Below are 22,249 nucleotides of genomic sequence, written 5' to 3'. Positions count from 1 at the left end.
ATGGGTTTCAGTGAAGGGGCAACTGGAAAGCAGAACGTGCAAGAGGAGAGAGAGAGTCTAACTTCTGAGGAACCATCATGGTGAGGAGAGAGAGCTGCACTGATGACAGACCGGGCCACAGACCAAACAGAACCAGTGAGGGGAAGTGGCAGGTGAGAGAATCGGGCTGTGGGGGGAAAAGAGGCAGAGATAGTTCACTGGGCCCAAAGAGGAGCCTATGCCATGATAGCCCATGTGTCAGCCCCCTATGGGGGGGGGGGGGGGACACTGCGCAGCCCAAGTCAGGTGAGACAAGCTGAAGGGACGTGAGCTCTAGCGAGGCCTGGGATAAAGCCCAGCCACACGCCCACCCTGAGACATGACGGCTGTATCTATGGAGAGAGGATTCATGTGAACTGTGCTGAACATTTTATGGGTCAGTTTGGTTCTTTTCAGGTCAAATTGAATGATATAATAAGATTACGTGAGCACCATCTGCAGGCGACACCTGAGCTGTGAGAGCAAAGCCTGGACAAAGAGCGCAACGTAGAGAGCGAGAAACGTGAGACCCCATAGGTTATACAAGAGATGTATGTGCCAGGTCATGTACACTGAGAAATACCGAGTAACTATACACCTGATCCTCCGCCAGACCGTGCACGGAAATCTACCAGCACATAAGTGACACAGATACCAGCAATAATAATGGGCGTAATATGGAGGAAATGAGGAGAAATCTGGTGAGTGGCCGACCGAAAAGAGAGAGAAATACCTGTGCAAACATTGTCACGCCTTGTGTACTAGAAAACTGTCGTACAACATATAATAAACCTATATACCGTATATCTATAAGTCTGCGCTCACTATTCTGCTGGTGCAGTCACTGTGTACATACATTACATTACTTATCCTGTATTATACTGCAGAGCTGCGCTCACTATTCTGCTGGTACAGTCACTGTGTACATACATTACATTACTTATCCTGTATTATACTCCAGAGCTGCGCTCACTATTCTGCTGGTGCAGTCACTGTGTACATACATTACATTACTTATCCTGTATTATACTCCAGAGCTGCGCTCACTATTCTGCTGGTGCAGTCACTGTGTACATACATTACATTACTTATCCGGTATTATACTCCAGAGCTGCGCTCACTATTCTGCTGGTACAGTCACTGTGTACATACATTACATTACTTCTCCTGTATTATACCCCAGAGCTGCGCTCACTATTCTGCTGGTACAGTCACTGTGTACATACATTACTTCTCCTGTATTATACTCCAGAGCTGCGCTCACTATTCTGCTGGTGCAGTCACTGTGTACATACATTACATTACTTATCCTGTATTATACTCCAGAGCTGCGCTCACTATTCTGCTGGTGCAGTCACTGTGTACATACATTACATTACTTATCCTGTATTATACTCCAGAGCTGCGCTCACTATTCTGCTGGTACAGTCACTGTGTACATACATTACATTACTTATCCTGTATTATACTGCAGAGCTGCGCTCACTATTCTGCTGGTGCAGTCACTGTGTACATACATTACATTACTTCTCCTGTATTATACCCCAGAGCTGCGCTCACTATTCTGCTGGTACAGTCACTGTGTACATACATTACATTACTTCTCCTGTATTATACTCCAGAGCTGCGCTCACTATTCTGCTGGTGCAGTCACTGTGTACATACATTACATTACTTATCCTGTATTATACTCCAGAGCTGCGCTCACTATTCTGCTGGTGCAGTCACTGTGTACATACATTACATTACTTATCCTGTATTATACTCCAGAGCTGCGCTCACTATTCTGCTGGTACAGTCACTGTGTACATACATTACATTACTTATCCTGTATTATACTCCAGAGCTGCGCTCACTATTCTGCTGGTACAGTCACTGTGTACATACATTACATTACTTATCCTGTATTATACTCCAGAGCTGCGCTCACTATTCTGCTGGTACAGTCACTGTGTACATACATTACATTACTTATCCTGTATTATACCCCAGAGCTGCGCTCACTATTCTGCTGGTGCAGTCACTGTGTACATACATTACTTATCCTGTATTATACTGCAGAGCTGCGCTCACTATTCTGCTGGTGCAGTCACTGTGTACATACATTACATTACTTATCCTGTATTATACTCCAGAGCTGCGCTCACTATTCTGCTGGTACAGTCACTGTGTACATACATTACATTACTTATCCTGTATTATACTCCAGAGCTGCGCTCACTATTCTGCTGGTGCAGTCACTGTGTACATACATTACATTACTTATCCTGTATTATACTCCAGAGCTGCGCTCACTATTCTGCTGGTACAGTCACTGTGTACATACATTACATTACTTATCCTGTATTATACCCCAGAGCTGCGCTCACTATTCTGCTGGTGCAGTCACTGTGTACATACATTACTTATCCTGTATTATACTGCAGAGCTGCGCTCACTATTCTGCTGGTGCAGTCACTGTGTACATACATTACATTACTTATCCTGTATTATACTCCAGAGCTGCGCTCACTATTCTGCTGGTACAGTCACTGTGTACATACATTACATTACTTATCCTGTATTATACTCCAGAGCTGCGCTCACTATTCTGCTGGTGCAGTCACTGTGTACATACATTACATTACTTATCCTGTATTATACTCCAGAGCTGCGCTCACTATTCTGCTGGTACAGTCACTGTGTACATACATTACATTACTTATCCTGTATTATACCCCAGAGCTGCGCTCACTATTCTGCTGGTGCAGTCACTGTGTACATACATTACTTATCCTGTATTATACTGCAGAGCTGCGCTCACTATTCTGCTGGTTGTTAGATACCTTATCTGATCTCTTATTTTCTCACATGATCACACACGGAGGGTTTCGTTCCTATTCACACCTAGATTTGGTGAAGTTCGGGATATGATCTGGGCATCTCCTCATTATATAAAATCCTCCCGCGGGGAATGTTATAATGAGCATCTGCAGGATGTAAATGAGCGCGGTGATGACGTCACACTCAGATCCGCTTCTACATCTGATATGAAATACATTATGTCAACAAGACAATGGAAAGTCACCAAATTATCAGCAGTGTAAAGGGAGACTCCGCCAGAGCTGCAGGTTCTCAGTAAGGAGCCTGATAACATGAATGTGAGATTGTCCTAACTCTGTGCAGTTTAGGGGAAAAAGAAAATCCCATGTTGATATGTGGAAACTGTCATCAAGTTGCTGCTGACTGATCTTCTGAGTACAATATAGAATATCTACATGATGGAGTATCAGCCATGCACACAGCTGCCATAACTGCAACCCAAATAAGATCCGTCACCAGCAGTAGCCTACTTGACGGTGGTTTCCAGGCCCGGTTCACATCTGCGCACAGGTTTGCGTTCGGGGGTCCTCTTGAAGACGGAGATGGAGACCGGGCGCAGATATGAACCCAGCCTGAGACGTTCCTGCCCTGTAACACAACCACATTGCTTAAAATCTGTCACAATGGCGGCACAGACGCTTCCCTTTTCTCCGACCGCTAAAATGAAGTAAAATTCCATGTTTTGTAATGATAACACTTCTCTAAGTTCCTGCTAAAAATGATCTTATCCCTCTCTTAACCCTGTAATTGCCATCATCTCCCTGGGAGAGGTCACAGGTCACCCAGCGGAGGATTTGTTTACAATTTCATCCAGACAACCCCATGACATAAGGATGACACATTGTAACAACCTGAGTCTGAGAAAGCTGCAGATCTTTCCAAAGACTTCCTGCAGTCATGGCATGTTATCTGGGCTCCGCATAGTGAGGCTGGGGCCCCCACACTGGATGCTTCCTGGGGCCCCCACACTGGATGTTTCCTGGGGCCCCCACACCGGATGTTTCCTGGGGCCCCCACACCGGATGTTTCCTGGGGCCCCCACACCGGATGTTTCCTGGGGCCCCCACACCGGATGTTTCCTGGGGCCTCCACACCGGATGTTTCCTGGGGCCCCCACACCGGATGTTTCCTGGGGCCCCCACACCGGATGTTCCCTGGGCCCCCCACACACACTTTGATGTAGTTTGACCATGTGTGTCCAGATTCTTTTCCACATCTTTGGTTTTTCTTAGATTCTTATCTTTCCTTTCAAGGATAATTATAAGGACAGCTAATAAATAGATAAGTGGGAAGACTCCGCGCTCCAGCGAGGCCGGGGGAACACCCAAGGATAATGACAGCTTACCAAGGACGGTCCAAGCCCAAGGATCTGGCAGAGGTTTATCAGTCGTCCTCCGTCACTGCATCTCTTACAAGATGCTGGTCTGAACTGCGCCACATCTGCTCTGCTGCAGCCAGCCGGGACTGGTGGTATATAGTGCTGTATATAATGTCTGCCATGGTGGGCAATATACAGATACTGCTGGGACTGCGGGTCTGACTGTGACAAGCTATACAGGACTGATGGAGAGCTGCAGCACTAACCGGCCTGGTCTGCAAAGCTGCTCATGTGCCCCTAATACCCGCCATGTGCCTATACCCACCACACCTTGTATGTATTGTGCCTGTAACCACCGAGCCATGTGCCCTGCACTATAACCACCGAGCTTCACACTCAGCATGTATGGAAATAACAATAGGGATCCATATGTGCAAATATCCAGGTCACGTGTGTAACATGTCAGCACGTACAGGAATAACAATAGGGATCCATATGTGCAGATATCCAGGTCACGTGTGTAACATGTCAGCACGTATAGGAATAACAATAGGGATCCATATGTGCAGATATCCAGGTCACGTGTGTAACATGTGCTGCTTTTTCTGATGCCGTCTTGTCTTCTGCAGACTGTTGCATATAATTAGATTACCGTGTTTCCGCCTGGTGATGATGGCCGCAGATACCGCCGTCACATGGTCATGTCATGGCGAGGATCCTGCTGGTCGAGTCTATTAATAACCGAGGCTTCTGTTTTCTGATTTATTAGATTGAAAACTGACAAATGACAAAGAGAATCATCAAATGTCCCCCCGGGCGATGGACGGGCGACTTCTGCCCCCGGTATCAAACCTGCTTGTGCACTGGGGCTCTATGTATCTCTATGGGACTGTTGAGAGCTGAAATCCCATAGACTGTCACTATAGCAGCAGCGCATGCGCTCCACCACTGCTCCCTAATTGTGGGGGCCCAGCAATCAGCCCCCTCCCCCCATACTGAAGACACTGTGACTCAGTATATTGCAAGTGCCGTATCAGGGTCTGATTCACAGGTGGTGAGTGACGTCATCAGATTTTGGTGCGTTTCCCTGCAGTGACCCTTGTGCCTCACTAGACCCCTGGCCCTCACAAGAGCAGATCCAGGACTCCCCCTGTGGGCTCCCTGTAATATTCCTACATGTTTTATGATGCGCTGACACCACTCAGCTGGAGCAGGTTATCAGGGTAGTTACAATCTGACCGGTACCCCAATATGTCAGCAGTTCTAGTCTGCAGTGGTGGAACGTCCTCACACTGTAAGAGGGAGCGGTGCGATGGGAAAGAACCCCCACACTGGGGTCTAAGTGCTCACCGGTTACTTGTAGTGTGAGGACGATCCCCCTGTGCAGATTAGGACCCCTGACACTTTGGGGAATCAGACAGATTTTATATCCTGATAACATGTCTCCCAATGAGTGGGGTCAACGTATCATGAAATTTGTACAACAGGGTGAGTCTTGGGACTGCCCTTGTGGGGTCCAGAAATCTACCGGGGGAACGAAAGTCTCAACAGGGAAACGCACGTCACATTATAATTCATAAGCAGAGCTCCGGCCTCCTCCCCCGCGGTGCATGCTGGTATATCTAGTACCTATAGGTGGAGCTCCGGCCTCCTCCCCCGTGGTGCATGCTGGTATATCTAGTACCTATAGGTGGAGCTCCGGCCTCCTCCCCCGTGGTGCATGCTGGTATATATAGTACCTATAGATGGAGCTCCGGCCTCCTCCCCCGCGGTGCATGCTGGTATACATAGTACCTATAGGTGGAGCTCCGGCCTCCTCCCCCGCGGTGCATGCTGGTATACATAGTACCTATAGGTGGAGCTCCGGCCTCCTCCCCCGCGGTGCATGCTGGTATATATATAGTACCTATAGGTGGAGCTCCGGCCTCCTCCCCCGCGGTGCATGCTGGTATATATATAGTACCTATAGGTAGAGCTCCGGCCTCCTCCCCCGCGGTGCATGCTGGTATATCTAGTACCTATAGGTGGAGCTCCGGCCTCCTCCCCCGCGGTGCATGCTGGTATATATTACCTATAGATGGAGCTCCGGCCTCCTCCCCCGCGGTGCATGCTGGTATATATAGTACCTATAGATGGAGCTCCGGCCTCCTCCCCCGCGGTGCATGCTGGTATACATAGTACCTATAGGTGGAGCTCCGGCCTCCTCCCCCGCGGTGCATGCTGGTATACATAGTACCTATAGGTGGAGCTCCGGCCTCCTCCCCCGCGGTGCATGCTGGTATATATATAGTACCTATAGGTGGAGCTCCGGCCTCCTCCCCCGCGGTGCATGCTGGTATATATATAGTACCTATAGGTAGAGCTCCGGCCTCCTCCCCCGCGGTGCATGCTGGTATATCTAGTACCTATAGGTGGAGCTCCGGCCTCCTCCCCCGCGGTGCATGCTGGTATATATTACCTATAGGTGGAGCTCCGGCCTCCTCCCCCGCGGTGCATGCTGGTATATATAGTACCTATAGGTGGAGCTCCGGCCTCCTCCCCCGCGGTGCATGCTGGTATATATATATCTAGTACCTATAGGTGGAGCTCCGGCCTCCTCCCCCGCGGTGCATGCTGGTATATATATATCTAGTACCTATAGGTGGAGCTCCGGCCTCCTCCCCCGCGGTGCATGCTGGTATACATAGTACCTATAGGTGGAGCTCCGGCCTCCTCCCCCGCGGTGCATGCTGGTATATCTAGTACCTATAGATGGAGCTCCGGCCTCCTCCCCCGCGGTGCATGCTGGTATATATAGTGCCTATAGGTGGAGCTCCGGCCTCCTCCCCCGCGGTGCATGCTGGTATATATATATCTAGTACCTATAGGTGGAGCTCCGGCCTCCTCCCCCGCGGTGCATGCTGGTATACATAGTACCTATAGGTGGAGCTCCGGCCTCCTCCCCCGCGGTGCATGCTGGTATATCTAGTACCTATAGGTGGAGCTCCGGCCTCCTCCCCCGCGGTGCATGCTGGTATATCTAGTACCTATAGGTGGAGCTCCGGCCTCCTCCCCCGCGGTGCATGCTGGTATATATATAGTACCTATAGGTGGAGCTCCGGCCTCCTCCCCCGCGGTGCATGCTGGTATATATATAGTACCTATAGGTGGAGCTCCGGCCTCCTCCCCCGCGGTGCATGCTGGTATATATATATATATAGTACCTATAGGTGGAGCTCCGGCCTCCTCCCCCGCGGTGCATGCTGGTATATATATAGTACCTATAGGTGGAGCTCCGGCCTCCTCCCCCGCGGTGCATGCTGGTATATATATAGTACCTATAGGTGGAGCTCCGGCCTCCTCCCCCGCGGTGCATGCTGGTATATATATAGTACCTATAGGTGGAGCTCCGGCCTCCTCCCCCGCGGTGCATGCTGGTATATCTAGTACCTATAGGTGGAGCTCCGGCCTCCTCCCCCGCGGTGCATGCTGGTATATATATAGTACCTATAGGTGGAGCTCCGGCCTCCTCCCCCGCGGTGCATGCTGGTATATATATAGTACCTATAGGTGGAGCTCCGGCCTCCTCCCCCGCGGTGCATGCTGGTATATCTAGTACCTATAGGTGGAGCTCCGGCCTCCTCCCCCGCGGTGCATGCTGGTATATATATAGTACCTATAGGCGGAGCTCCGGCCTCCTCCCCCGCGGTGCATGCTGGTATATATATAGTACCTATAGGCGGAGCTCCGGCCTCCTCCCCCGCGGTGCATGCTGGTATACATGAGTCCCCCTTTGACAACAATAACAAAGGATTAAGTCCCGCCCTTCCTATTTCCGGTCGAAGATCTCTTTCCGGTTTTGAGAGTTTGCCATGTCTAGCAGGGGTATAGGCATACTGTTTCGTGGTTACGACGAGCCTGCTGCAGAACCTCATTTGCTAAATGCTATACAGTATATATATTTATTTGCCGAATGCTATATATATGTATAGCATTCGGCAAATGAACACTGATTCTGCAGCAGGCACGTCCTTGCCACGGGCAGGCAAGAGTTTTTCTCATTGGAATGAATAGTCCGATGTTAGACTCCGCCTCCTCAGACGAGCCTCTGGCAGAACCAGCGTTGATTGGCCAAATCACTGGCAACTGGCCAATCAACGCTGGTCTATTCATTTCAATGAGAAAAAGTCAACTGGTAACAGCATACTTACCTGCTCGTAGCAAGGACGAGCCTGCTACACAATCAGCCTTCATTTGCCGAATGCTATACACTGTATAGCATTCAGAAAATGAGGTTCTGCAGCAGGCTCGTCGTAACCCGAGGACCATACCCTGAAGTACATACCCAGCCCTGGTTAATTCACTAAGGAACAGGAAGTCTTCTTGCCGCCCTTCCATTGCGCATGTGCCAACCGGAAGTTCGCAGGGGGACTCATGTATATATCTAGTACCTATAGGCGGAGCTCCGGCCTCCTCCCCCGCGGTGCATGCTGGTATATATCTAGTACCTATAGGCGGAGCTCCGGCCTCCTCCCCCGCGGTGCATGCTGGTATATATCTAGTACCTATAGGCGGAGCTCCGGCCTCCTCCCCCGCGGTGCATGCTGGTATATATCTAGTACCTATAGGCGGAGCTCCGGCCTCCTCCCCCGCGGTGCATGCTGGTATATATCTAGTACCTATAGGCGGAGCTCCGGCCTCCTCCCCCGCGGTGCATGCTGGTATATATCTAGTACCTATAGGCGGAGCTCCGGCCTCCTCCCCCGCGGTGCATGCTGGTATATCTAGTACCTATAGGTGGAGCTCCGGCCTCCTCCCCCGCGGTGCATGCTGGTATATATCTAGTACCTATAGGCGGAGCTCCGGCCTCCTCCCCCGCGGTGCATGCTGGTATATCTAGTACCTATAGGTGGAGCTCCGGCCTCCTCCCCCGCGGTGCATGCTGGTATATATCTAGTACCTATAGGTGGAGCTCCGGCCTCCTCCCCCGCGGTGCATGCTGGTATATATATAGTACAACTACATGACCTGTTTTTTCCGGAAGTGACGACATTTAGTTGCCCAGACAGGTCCTGACTTCCTCTCTACAGTATCCTAGCAACGCGTCGTCCGTTAGCCCCGCCCTCACGCTTTTCAGCCAATCAGTTTAGAGGCGGCTGGAGAGGCGCTCTGGACCTTTAACCCCTTCGTGTCTTGTCGCTGCAGCCTCCACTGCTGATCATTGAGGAGAGCGGAGGCTGCGGCGCAGGAAGGGTTAACAGGCTGCGGGCGGCAGATTCATAGTCAGAGCCGAGGCCGGAGGAGAAGTCAGGACTGAGAGGACGCTGAGGGCCCCGCGCCATGGAGCCGCCGGTGAGTCTGTGTGTTACCTCATGGCAGGTGTGTGATCCCCCCATACAGTGATATAATGTGCACCCCAATACCGGCCCGACATGTATAGGAGCCCCTTGTCTGTATAGTAAAGTGCAGCCCCCCCACTATAAGTCTATATGGTACAGTACAGCCCCCCCACTATAAGTCTATATGGTACAGTACAGCCCCCCCACTATAAGTCTATATGGTACAGTACAGCCCCCCCACTATAAGTCTATATGGTACAGTACAGCCCCCCCACTATAAGTCTACATGGTACAGTACAGCCCCCCCACTATAAGTCTACATGGTACAGTACAGCCCCCCCACTATAAGTCTACATGGTACAGTACAGCCCCCCCACTATAAGTCTACATGGTACAGTACAGCCCCCCCCCCCTACTATAAGTCTACATGGTACAGTACAGCCCCCCCCACTATAAGTCTACATGGTACAGTACAGCCCCCCCCCCCCTACTATAAGTCTATATGGTACAGTACAGCCCCCCCTACTATAAGTCTATATGGTACAGTACAGCCCCCCCCTACTATAAGTCTATATGGTACAGTACAGCCCCCCCCACTATAAGTCTACATGGTACAGTACAGCCCCCCCCCCCCCTACTATAAGTCTATATGGTACAGTACAGCCCCCCCACTATAAGTCTATATGGTACAGTACAGCCCCCCCACTATAAGTCTATATGGTACAGTACAGCCCCCCCACTATAAGTCTATATGGTACAGTACAGCCCCCCCCCACTATAAGTCTATATGGTACAGTACAGCCCCCCCACTATAAGTCTATATGGTACAGTACAGCCCCCCCACTATAAGTCTATATGGTACAGTACAGCCCCCCCCCCACTATAAGTCTATATGGTACAGTACAGCCCTCCCCCCCACTATAAGTCTACATGGTACAGTACAGCCCTCCCCCCCCACTATAAGTCTATATGGTACAGTACAGCCCCCCCCTACTATAAGTCTATATGGTACAGTACAGCCCTCCCCCCCACTATAAGTCTATATGGTACAGTACAGCCCCCCCCCACTATAAGTCTATATGGTACAGTACAGCCCCCCCCCCCACTATAAGTCTATATGGTACAGTACAGCCCCCCCTACTATAAGTCTATATGGTACAGTACAGCCCCCCCCCCTACTATAAGTCTATATGGTACAGTACAGCCCCCCCACTATAAGTCTACATGGTACAGTACAGCCCCCCCCACTATAAGTCTATATGGTACAGTACAGCCCCCCCACTATAAGTCTACATGGTACAGTACAGCCCCCCCCCTATAAGTCTACATGGTACAGTACAGCCCCCCCACTATAAGTCTACATGGTACAGTACAGCCCCCCCCCTATAAGTCTACATGGTACAGTACAGCCCCCCCACTATAAGTCTACATGGTACAGTACAGCCCCCCCACTATAAGTCTATATGGTACAGTACAGCCCCCCCACTATAAGTCTATATGGTACAGTACAGCCCCCCCCTACTATAAGTCTATATGGTACAGTACAGCCCTCCCCCCCCCTATAAGTCTATATGGTACAGTACAGCCCCCCCCCCACTATAAGTCTATATGGTACAGTACAGCCCCCCCACTATAAGTCTACATGGTACAGTACAGCCCCCCCACTATAAGTCTACATGGTACAGTACAGCCCCCCCACTATAAGTCTATATGGTACAGTACAGCCCCCCCCACTATAAGTCTATATGGTACAGTACAGCCCCCCCACTATAAGTCTATATGGTACAGTACAGCCCCCCCCCACTATAAGTCTATATGGTACAGTACAGCCCTCCCCCCCACTATAAGTCTACATGGTACAGTACAGCCCTCCCCCCCACTATAAGTCTATATGGTACAGTACAGCCCCCCCCTACTATAAGTCTACATGGTACAGTACAGCCCCCCCCCACTATAAGTCTATATGGTACAGTACAGCCCCCCCCTACTATAAGTCTATATGGTACAGTACAGCCCCCCCCTACTATAAGTCTATATGGTACAGTACAGCCCCCCCACTATAAGTCTACATGGTACAGTACAGCCCCCCCCCCACTATAAGTCTATATGGTACAGTACAGCCCCCCCACTATAAGTCTACATGGTACAGTACAGCCCCCCCCACTATAAGTCTATATGGTACAGTACAGCCCCCCCCCCTACTATAAGTCTATATGGTACAGTACAGCCCCCCCCCTACTATAAGTCTATATGGTACAGTACAGCCCCCCCCACTATAAGTCTATATGGTACAGTACAGCCCCCCCCACTATAAGTCTATATGGTACAGTACAGCCCCCCCCCTACTATAAGTCTATATGGTACAGTACAGCCCCCCCCTACTATAAGTCTATATGGTACAGTACAGCCCCCCCCCTACTATAAGTCTATATGGTACAGTACAGCCCCCCCCCTACTATAAGTCTATATGGTACAGTACAGCCCCCCCACTATAAGTCTATATGGTACAGTACAGCCCCCCCACTATAAGTCTATATGGTACAGTACAGCCCCCCCCACTATAAGTCTATATGGTACAGTACAGCCCCCCCCCCCACTATAAGTCTATATGGTACAGTACAGCCCCCCCCTACTATAAGTCTATATGGTACAGTACAGCCCCCCCCACTATAAGTCTATATGGTACAGTACAGCCCCCCCCCCCCACTATAAGTCTATATGGTACAGTACAGCCCCCCCACTATAAGTCTATATGGTACAGTACAGCCCCCCCCCCACTATAAGTCTATATGGTACAGTACAGCCCCCCCCCCTACTATAAGTCTACATGGTACAGTACAGCCCTCCCCCCCACTATAAGTCTATATGGTACAGTACAGCCCCCCCTACTATAAGTCTATATGGTACAGTACAGCCCCCCCCACTATAAGTCTATATGGTACAGTACAGCCCCCCCCACTATAAGTCTATATGGTACAGTACAGCCCCCCCCCACTATAAGTCTATATGGTACAGTACAGCCCCCCCCCACTATAAGTCTATATGGTACAGTACAGCCCCCCCCCCCACTATAAGTCTATATGGTACAGTACAGCCCCCCCCCCCCACTATAAGTCTATATGGTACAGTACAGCCCCCCCCACTATAAGTCTATATGGTACAGTACAGCCCCCCCCCCCCACTATAAGTCTATATGGTACTGTATAGTTCCCCCTTCCCCCCCTGTCTATCTGGTACATTCCCAGCGTCTCTTATGCAGGTTCCGGGGCTGTTTGCCTGCAGCCGTGTTATTAGCGTGTCCAGTTCATGCTAACATCCGTGTTTATCCTCTGCAGACGCGTCTGTTTGCTGGCACAGATCACACAGCCACACGGGGCAATGCCTGGGGACGCTTCTTATTTACTATCTCCCCCCACCCCCACCTAGACTCTATGAATGATAAACCAAGTGTCTAGGAAAGCTGGGTGGTTGCCCATGTGGGTGCTGGGATGGAGATGTCACCTACCTGATGATGGACTCCCCCTGCACCCTGACAATCCGGGACTGCTCTGTGTAATACTCCCCCTGCACCCTGAGAATCCGGGACTGCCCTGTGTAATACTCCCCCTGCACCCTGCCAATCCGGGACTGCTCTGTGTAATACTCCCCCTGCACCCTGAGAATCCGGGACTGCCCTGTGTAATACTCCCCCTGCACCCTGAGAATCCGGGACTGCTCTGTGTAATACTCCCTCTGCACCCTGAGAATCCGGGACTGCCCTGTGTAATACTCCCCCTGCACCCTGAGAATCCGGGACTGCTCTGTGTAATACTCCCCCTGCACCCTGAGAATCCGGGACTGCCCTGTGTAATACTCCCCCTGCACCCTGAGAATCCGGGACTGCTCTGTGTAATACTCCCTCTGCACCCTGAGAATCCGGGACTGCCCTGTGTAATACTCCCCCTGCACCCTGAGAATCCGGGACTGCTCTGTGTAATACTCCCTCTGCACCCTGAGAATCCGGGACTGCCCTGTGTAATACTCCCCCTGCACCCTGAGAATCCGGGACTGCCCTGTGTAATACTCCCCCTGCACCCTGAGAATCCGGGACTGCTCTGTGTAATACTCCCTCTGCACCCTGAGAATCCGGGACTGCCCTGTGTAATACTCCCCCTGCACCCTGAGAATCCGGGACTGCCCTGTGTAATACTCCCCCTGCACCCTGAGAATCCGGGACTGCCCTGTGTAATACTCCCCCTGCACCCTGAGAATCCGGGACTGCCCTGTGTAATACTCCCCCTGCACCCTGACAATCCGGGACTGCTCTGTGTAATACTCCCTCTGCACCCTGACAATCGGGGACTGCTCTGTGTAATACTCCCCCTGCACCCTGAGAATCCGGGACTGCCCTGTGTAATACTCCCTCTGCACCCTGAGAATCCGGGACTGCCCTGTGTAATACTCCCCCTGCACCCTGAGAATCCGGGACTGCCCTGTGTAATACTCCCCCTGCACCCTGAGAATCCAGGACTGCCCTGTGTAATACTCCCCCTGCACCCTGAGAATCCGGGACTGCCCTGTGTAATACTCTCCCTGCACCCTGAGAATCCGGGACTGCCCTGTGTAATACTCCCCCTGCACCCTGAGAATCCGGGACTGCCCTGTGTAATACTCCCCCTGCACCCTGAGAACCCGGGACTGCCCTGTGTAATACTCCCTCTGCACCCTGAGAATCTGGGACTGCCCTGTGTAATACTCCCCCTGCACCCTGAGAATCCGGGACTGCCCTGTGTAATACTCCCCCTGCACCCTGAGAATCCGGGACTGCCCTGTGTAATACTCCCCCTGCACCCTGAGAACCCGGGACTGCCCTGTGTAATACTCCCTCTGCACCCTGAGAATCTGGGACTGCCCTGTGTAATACTCCCCCTGCACCCTGAGAATCCGGGACTGCCCTGTGTAATACTCCCCCTGCACCCTGAGAATCTGGGACTGCTCTGTGTAATACTCCCCCTGCACCCTGAGAATCCGGGACTGCCCTGTGTAATACTCCCCCTGCACCCTGAGAATCCGGGACTGCCCTGTGTAATACTCCCCCTGCACCCTGAGAATCTGGGACTGCTCTGTGTAATACTCCCCCTGCACCCTGAGAATCCGGGACTGCTCTGTGTAATACTCCCTCTGCACCCTGAGAATCCGGGACTGCCCTGTGTAATACTCCCCCTGCACCCTGAGAATCCGGGACTGCCCTGTGTAATACTCCCTCTGCACCCTGAGAATCCGGGACTGCTCTGTGTAATACTCCCCCTGCACCCTGAGAATCTGGGACTGCTCTGTGTAATACTCCCCCTGCACCCTGAGAATCTGGGACTGCTCTGTGTAATACTCCCCCTGCACCCTGAGAATCCGGGACTGCTCTGTGTAATACTCCCTCTGCACCCTGAGAATCCGGGACTGCTCTGTGTAATACTCCCCCTGCACCCTGAGAATCCGGGACTGCTCTGTGTAATACTCCCTCTGCACCCTGAGAATCCGGGACTGCCCTGTGTAATACTCCCCCTGCACCCTGAGAATCTGGGACTGCTCTGTGTAATACTCCCCTCTGATGTGCTTATTGCTCAGGACGATCCATCCCTGGAGAGAAACTTTAAGGGGCACCGAGACACCGTCACCAGCGTGGACTTCAACCCCAACCGGAAGCAGCTCGGTGAGAAGAGAGTGTAATAGTGACCATCATACTGTACTGTAGTGTGCTCCAGAGCTGAAATCTACAGCCAGCTGTGTATAGCTTACTATCTGCAGAGAGTTTGTTCTGATCACAAGATCATAATGAGCGCAGCTCTGGAGTATAATACAGGATAAGCAATGTAATGTATGTACACAGTGACTGTACCAGCAGAATAGTGAGCGCAGCTCTGGGGTATAATACAGGATAAGTAATGTAATGTATGTACACAGTGACTGCACCAGCAGAATAGTGAGTGCAGCTCTGGAGTATAATACAGGATAAGTAATGTAATGTATGTACACAGTGACTGCACCAGCAGAATAGTGATCGCAGCTCTGGAGTATAATACAGGATAAGTAATGTAATGTATGTACACAGTGACTGCACCAGCAGAATAGTGAGTGCAGCTCTGGAGTATAATACAGGATAAGTAATGTAATGTATGTACACAGTGACTGCACCAGCAGAATAGTGAGCGCAGCTCTGGAGTATAATACAGGATAAGTAATGTAATGTATGTACACAGTGACTGTACCAGCAGAATAGTGAGCGCAGCTCTGGAGTATAACACAGGATAAGTAATGTATGTACACAGTGACTGTACCAGCAGAATAGTGAGCGCAGCTCTGGAGTATCATACAGGATAAGTAATGTAATGTATGTACACAGTGACTGTACCAGCAGAATAGTGAGCGCAGCTCTGGAGTATAATACAGGATAAGTAATGTAATGTATGTACACAGTGACTGTACCAGCAGAATAGTGAGTGCAGCTCTGGAGTATAATACAGGATAAGTAATGTAATGTATGTACACAGTGACTGCACCAGCAGAATAGTGATCGCAGCTCTGGAGTATAATACAGGATAAGTAATGTAATGTATGTACACAGTGACTGCACCAGCAGAATAGTGAGTGCAGCTCTGGAGTATAATACAGGATAAGTAATGTAATGTATGTACACAGTGACTGCACCAGCAGAATAGTGAGCGCAGCTCTGGAGTATAATACAGGATAAGTAATGTAATGTATGTACACAGTGACTGTACCAGCAGAATAGTGAGCGCAGCTCTGGAGTATAACACAGGATAAGTAATGTATGTACACAGTGACTGTACCAGCAGAATAGTGAGCGCAGCTCTGGAGTATCATACAGGATAAGTAATGTAATGTATGTACACAGTGACTGTACCAGCAGAATAGTGAGCGCAGCTCTGGAGTATAATACAGGATAAGTAATGTAATGTATGTACACAGTGACTGTACCAGCAGAATAGTGAGTGCAGCTCTGGAGTATAATACAGGATAAGTAATGTAATGTATGTACACAGTGACTGCACCAGCAGAATAGTGATCGCAGCTCTGGAGTATAATACAGGATAAGTAATGTAATGTATGTACACAGTGACTGCACCAGCAGAATAGTGAGCGCAGCTCTGGAGTATAATACAGGATAAGTAATGTATATACACAGTGACTGCACCAGCAGAATAGTGAGCGCAGCTCTGGAGTATAATACAGGATAAGTAATGTAATGTATGTACACAGTGACTGTACCAGCAGAATAGTGAGCGCAGCTCTGGTGTATAATACAGGATAAGTAATGTAATGTATGTACACAGTGACTGCACCAGCAGAATAGTGAGCGCAGCTCTGGGGTATAATAGAGAACATATATTGTATGCACTCTTGTATTTGCAGCCAGCGGTTCTATGGACTCCTGTGTCATGGTCTGGAACATGAAGCCTCAGATGCGGGCGTATCGCTTTGTGGGCCATAAGGACGCGGTGATGTCTGTGGAGTTCTCGCCCTCTGGACATCTTCTTGCTTCGGCCTCCAGGGATAGGACGGTCCGCCTGTGGGTCCCCAGTGTGTGAGTATTGGTGTTCCAGTCTCCTATAGGATTGTCTGTACGGTCCCTGGCAGGCTGCAGAGATGTCCCTGTGATCCTCCGGTCTCCTCCGCTCTCCCGGTCTCCTCTGCAGCGCTCGGCTCTGATGACATTTTTGCTATTTTCACCGTTTCTTATAGTGAGGATTATTGGGACCATCTCGTGTCCTACAACTATCAGCAATGCCGAGAGCTGACACTACAGTCCAGTGCAGAGAGTTACACCCACCTGATGATATAAGTGCAGTGGTCTGAGCATCTGGGACTTGTAGTCATTGGGGTTTACGTTAGGTGTCCAGCGCCCGGCACCTTGCTGATCAGCTGATAGAAGCTCCCACCTCTGCGCACCACATAGGTCTCCACTATACAGCTCAGCTCCCACTCACATGGCCACTACATGGTATACAGCGCTGTCTGTTTCCACCTCTATAGGCTGTGCAGAGGTCAGCTGATCATTAAATGGGGCGTCCGTGGACCCGATTTATTATCCAGCCTGAGCGCTCACTCCCCCTAGTGATGGGTCTGATGATTACACCTGGCAGACGGCACAACTAGGTGTAGCCATGTCTGAAGTGACAGCCTGGGCTCCTGCTCATACAGATCATCTCCTGTATAGCGGCTCAGTGCTTCCCCCTTCAGGTCTGTGTGCGCCACCTGTTGATATTTTGGATCTCCAGACATCGTATCTTTGTTTTCCAGGAAAGGAGAATCGACCGTGTTTAAAGCTCACACGGGCACAGTGCGGAGCGTCAGCTTCTCTAGTGACGGGCAGTCTCTGGTCACCGCCTCCGACGACAAGACGCTCAAAGTGTGGACGGTTCACAGGCAAAAGTTCCTCTTCTCTCTGAATCAGCACATCAACTGGGTGCGCTGTGCCAAGTAAGTGCTCTGTAATCTAGCTATGACCTTACAGCTCTCCACAGCAGCACAGAGGATTACACATTTGTCATGTCTGTCGTCCTGCTGCTTTGTTAGTCCCTGCACCTTCTGTGTTACTTGTACATATAAAAAGTCCAATGTGCAGAAAGGTTGGGATGACCACACAACAGCCTGCGTGGCCCTAGGAGTGTGGCCCCCAGGACTGCAGACTCCTCCTCCCAGGAATTGCCTTCATGTTATTGGAGGTCTGATCTTCCTTATGGTGATGTGAACGGTCACTTTACTGTGGGATCTTTCGCTTCTCCTCCTCGGCGGCACTGACCCTCATCCTCCGCAGCACTGACTCTCAATCTCTCCTTCTCCTCCAGGTTTTCACCAGATGGGCGGCTGATCGTTTCCGCCAGCGACGACAAAACCATAAAACTGTGGGACAAGACCAGCCGGGAGTGCACACACTCGTTCTGTGAGCATGGCGGGTAAGGACGACCCTGACACTGAGACTTCTCACAGCTGAGGGTTTGTGACAGTTGTATCCGGTCTAGACAGTCATATGACTGCACTGATACATTGTAACAAGCTGTCAGAATGGTTATAAACACTGACATTTGGTGAAATCCCTTCAGTAACCTGTAATATGGTCATACAGAACAATAGAGTAGCGCCCCCTAGGGGCCAATACTAGATGACACTTCTGGCTTGTTTGAACCAAAGTATTGGGTAAATCACCCCGTTTCTTTTGGTGTTGCAGATTTGTGAACTTTGTGGATTTTCACCCCAGCGGGACCTGTGTGGCGGCAGCGGCCACGGACAACACCGTCAAAGTCTGGGATATCCGAATGAACAAGCTGATCCAGCATTACCAAGGTATAGTGTCCTGGCCGCAGAGCCCCCCCCCCCCCCCGGTGTCCTGGCCGCAGAGCGCCCCCCCCCCCCAGGTGTCCTGGCCGCAGAGCGCCCCCCCCCCCCCAGGTGTCCTGGCCGCAGAGCGCCCCCCCCCCCCCAGGTGTCCTGGCCGCAGAGCGCCCCCCCCCCCCCAGGTGTCCTGGCCGCAGAGCGCCCCCCCCCCCCCAGGTGTCCTGGCCGCAGAGCACCCCCCCCCCAGGTGTCCTGGCCGCAGAGCGCCCCCCCCCCCCCCCCCCCCAGGTGTCCTGGCCGCAGAGCGCCCCCCCCCCCCCCCCAGGTGTCCTGGCCGCAGAGCGCCCCCCCCCCCCTTCCCCCCCCCGGTGTCCTGGCCGCAGAGCCCCCCCCCCTCCCCCCCCCAGGTGTCCTGGCCGCAGAGCGCCCCCCCCCGCGCCCCCCCCTTCCCCAGGTGTCCTGGCCGCAGAGCGCCCCCCCCCCCCCCAGGTGTCCTGGCCGCAGAGCCCCCCCCCCCCCCAGGTGTCCTGGCCGCAGAGCGCCCCCCCCCCCTCCCAGGTGTCCTGGCCGCAGAGCCCCCCCCCCCCAGGTGTCCTGGCCGCAGAGCGCCCCCCCCCCCCCCCAGGTGTCCTGGCCGCCCCCTCCCTCCCTGAGGGCTATCATTAGTGGGTTTAACTAGTTACATGCTGTTCCCCAGTGTGATCTGAACCCCATGATATGGCCCCTGGTTGTTTCTAGCAGTCTTTTGATGGGGGAAGGGGCAGAGCAGAGAAAACCCCCGACATTACTGTCCCTTTAAATGTCACGTTGCTTATTCTGTGACTTTGGCTGTAGATAGAGAAGAGGACGTTACGAGCGCGGATTTTGCTGAGTCACCCTGATGTGGCCGACGCCTCGGGTTCCCCTGGCAGGACTGATCCCCATATGATAGATATATATATATATATATATATATATATATATATATATATATATATATATATATATATATATATATATATATATGTGTATATCACTGCTTGTTGTCTGTGAGCCACAAGTCCCAGCTTGCCCTGACTATCTGCATGCTGGGAGTTGTAGTCTCACAAACGCCCATTGGCTGCTTTCAGGATCTTGCTGTTCTTCTTAGCTGTCTATCTGTTTCTGGCAAAGTTTGGTGGTAACCAATATGGCTGCTAATTACAGAGGTTATACCCAACTTTCCCAGGCTCCTGAACAGCTATATAGTGACAACCAATATGGCCGCCCTCATCCCGCTTATCTCAAGCCCCAAATGGCAGATCTGCCCAGCTCTGTATTTCACATTCAGGACATCAGAAAAGTTGAGTGATCTCTGCTGTGGAAGCTTTAATGGCAGAGATTGGTTGTCGCTGGTGGGTGGGAGAATGGACAGATCTGTGGTACACGGGGCGTCAGTACAAGGGGGTCATGTGACCCTGCCCTGGTATTGATGTTGCGGTGTCTTGCAGTGCACAGCGGGGCGGTGAATTCTCTCTCCTTCCACCCGTCGGGTAATTATTTGGTCACCTCCTCCAATGACTCCACCCTGAAGATCTTGGACCTGCTGGAGGGGCGGCTACTGTACACGCTGCACGGCCACCAGGTGAGTGCCGGATACGCCGTATACCCTGATAGTTCTGCAGACGTCTAATAGACTCTCTTCTAGTCCTTCCCTCTTGTCAGTGACTGTACGTATATACATATGTATACATATTATGTTACATTACCTGATACTATTAGCGGCTCCTCTCTGTGCAGGGGGCAGTGACGTCCGTCAAGTTCTCCAGAGAAGGACAATACTTCGCCTCTGGAGGGTCTGACGAGCAGGTGAGTGCGAGAGCACGGAACGGGATAGCGGTGACGTGTGTCTGTGTGTCGCTCACGCCTGGTATAGCGGTGATGTGTGTCGCTCACGCCTGGTATAGCGGTGACGTGTGTGTCGCTCACGCCTGTATTGCGGTGATGTGTGTTTCGCTCACGGCTCCTTTTCTTCTGCAGATCATGGTCTGGAAAACAAACTTTGACTCCTCCACATACAGCGATGTCCTGAAGCACAAGAGGCGAGATGTGTTCATGAATGGCGCAGAAACCAAAGCGAGTGGTTCCCCAAATCCTCCCCTGTACCCAGCAGAGCCAGCACCTGAGCGGGTACAGTCTATATATAGTATATACGGGCTCTGCACACGTGTCCTGGATATCACATCTGTCTGTCACATGGTGCAGCAATGGCTCAGTCCTATGGAAGTGAATGAGGCTGAGCTGTATTACCAGTCATGGCCACTATACGATGTAGGGCGCTGTGCTTGGCATTCAGCCACAGAGCTCATCTGGACACTGCGGTCCCTTCAGCCATCTGGTGGTCCCGGGGTCGGACCCCCAATAATCCTAAGGCTAGCCCTTTATTCCAGGAACACGCACAGTCTAGAAGATTTTCAATGTTCCATTTTGCACTTTTCTTTTCTTACTAGAAGAGTCTAGAACCCTCTGATAATCCAGAAGGTTTAATAATCCGCCATCTTTGGTCAGGTGACCTCGGGGCAGAGATCAGCCGCTATGCCTCCCCCTGTGGGTGCAGCGTGAGACTCGCATTTAGTTGCACTTGATTCTTAGTCGCCTGTGTCCCCCATTGTTGCGCACGGTGACCATTATAATGTTTCCTCTTGGTTTGCAGTCTGTACCGCCGGCTCCGTACAGCACCGCGCTGAGTGGGGAGGACAGAAGTAGCCCCGCCCCATCCGCACCCCGACCTGCCGATGACTACAACATGCAGAACGTGGCCAGTACTCTGGAGCACATCGTCAGTCAGCTGGATGTCCTGACCCAGGTACGAATCACAGAAGCCTCGGACCCCCCCCTGCCCCCGCCATAGAGACCATAATCTGAAGGATTCACCCCACTCATATGGGAGAGTCAGAGCTTGGCTCATCCTGAGCTTTCTGGTTCATGAATAGAATACTAGAATTACAGTTAAGACTGACACTCTATAAAAGAGAAGGGAGATAATAATCTAGGCGTGTGGTCAACTCAGTAACAACCCCTATAAGAAGTGTCACGGTTGTCACATGGCGTCTTCTACAAATCAGGGCTGAGATTTCTGGCGGGTTGTCTGTCGCCGCTGATCACCGTATAATACCTGGTGTCTTCTGTACGGCCCCTTATCTTACAATCTGATCTCTCTTCTCAGACTGTCGCCATCCTAGAGCAGAGACTTTCTCTGACCGAGGACAAGCTGAGAGAATGTATGGAGAGGCAGGAGAAGCGGCCCGGCACATGATAGCAGCAGGAGGAGGGCGCCGCTGCTCATCTACCATGTCTGTGTGTGTTTAGGGTTTTTATATTTCTTACTTTTTTATTGTAAATATTAATAAAATAATTAATTATGTCTGTGATGGTTTCAGCTTCA

General features: G+C 51.3%; 1 protein-coding gene across 1 annotated transcript; it reads left to right on the top strand.

The window, feature by feature from the left end:
- The first annotated feature begins 9,399 nt into the window (after window positions 1-9,399).
- On the top strand, window positions 9,400-22,154 carry POC1A (POC1 centriolar protein A). Its single transcript, XM_075287658.1, has 11 exons — window positions 9,400-9,529; window positions 15,118-15,202; window positions 16,924-17,095; window positions 17,812-17,991; window positions 18,360-18,467; window positions 18,740-18,855; window positions 20,316-20,449; window positions 20,605-20,673; window positions 20,845-20,994; window positions 21,518-21,670; window positions 22,031-22,154. The coding sequence occupies exons 1-11, from the start codon at window positions 9,518-9,520 to the stop codon at window positions 22,118-22,120; spliced, it is 1,269 nt and encodes a 422-aa protein (XP_075143759.1). The 5' UTR covers window positions 9,400-9,517; the 3' UTR covers window positions 22,121-22,154.
- The last annotated feature ends 95 nt before the right edge of the window (window positions 22,155-22,249 follow it).

Source organism: Leptodactylus fuscus, chromosome 9 (assembly GCF_031893055.1).
Source record: "Leptodactylus fuscus isolate aLepFus1 chromosome 9, aLepFus1.hap2, whole genome shotgun sequence".
NCBI lineage: Eukaryota > Metazoa > Chordata > Amphibia > Anura > Leptodactylidae > Leptodactylus > Leptodactylus fuscus.
The sequence above is the reverse complement of the archived record's forward strand: the minus strand, read 5'-3'. Positions and strand labels throughout refer to the sequence as shown.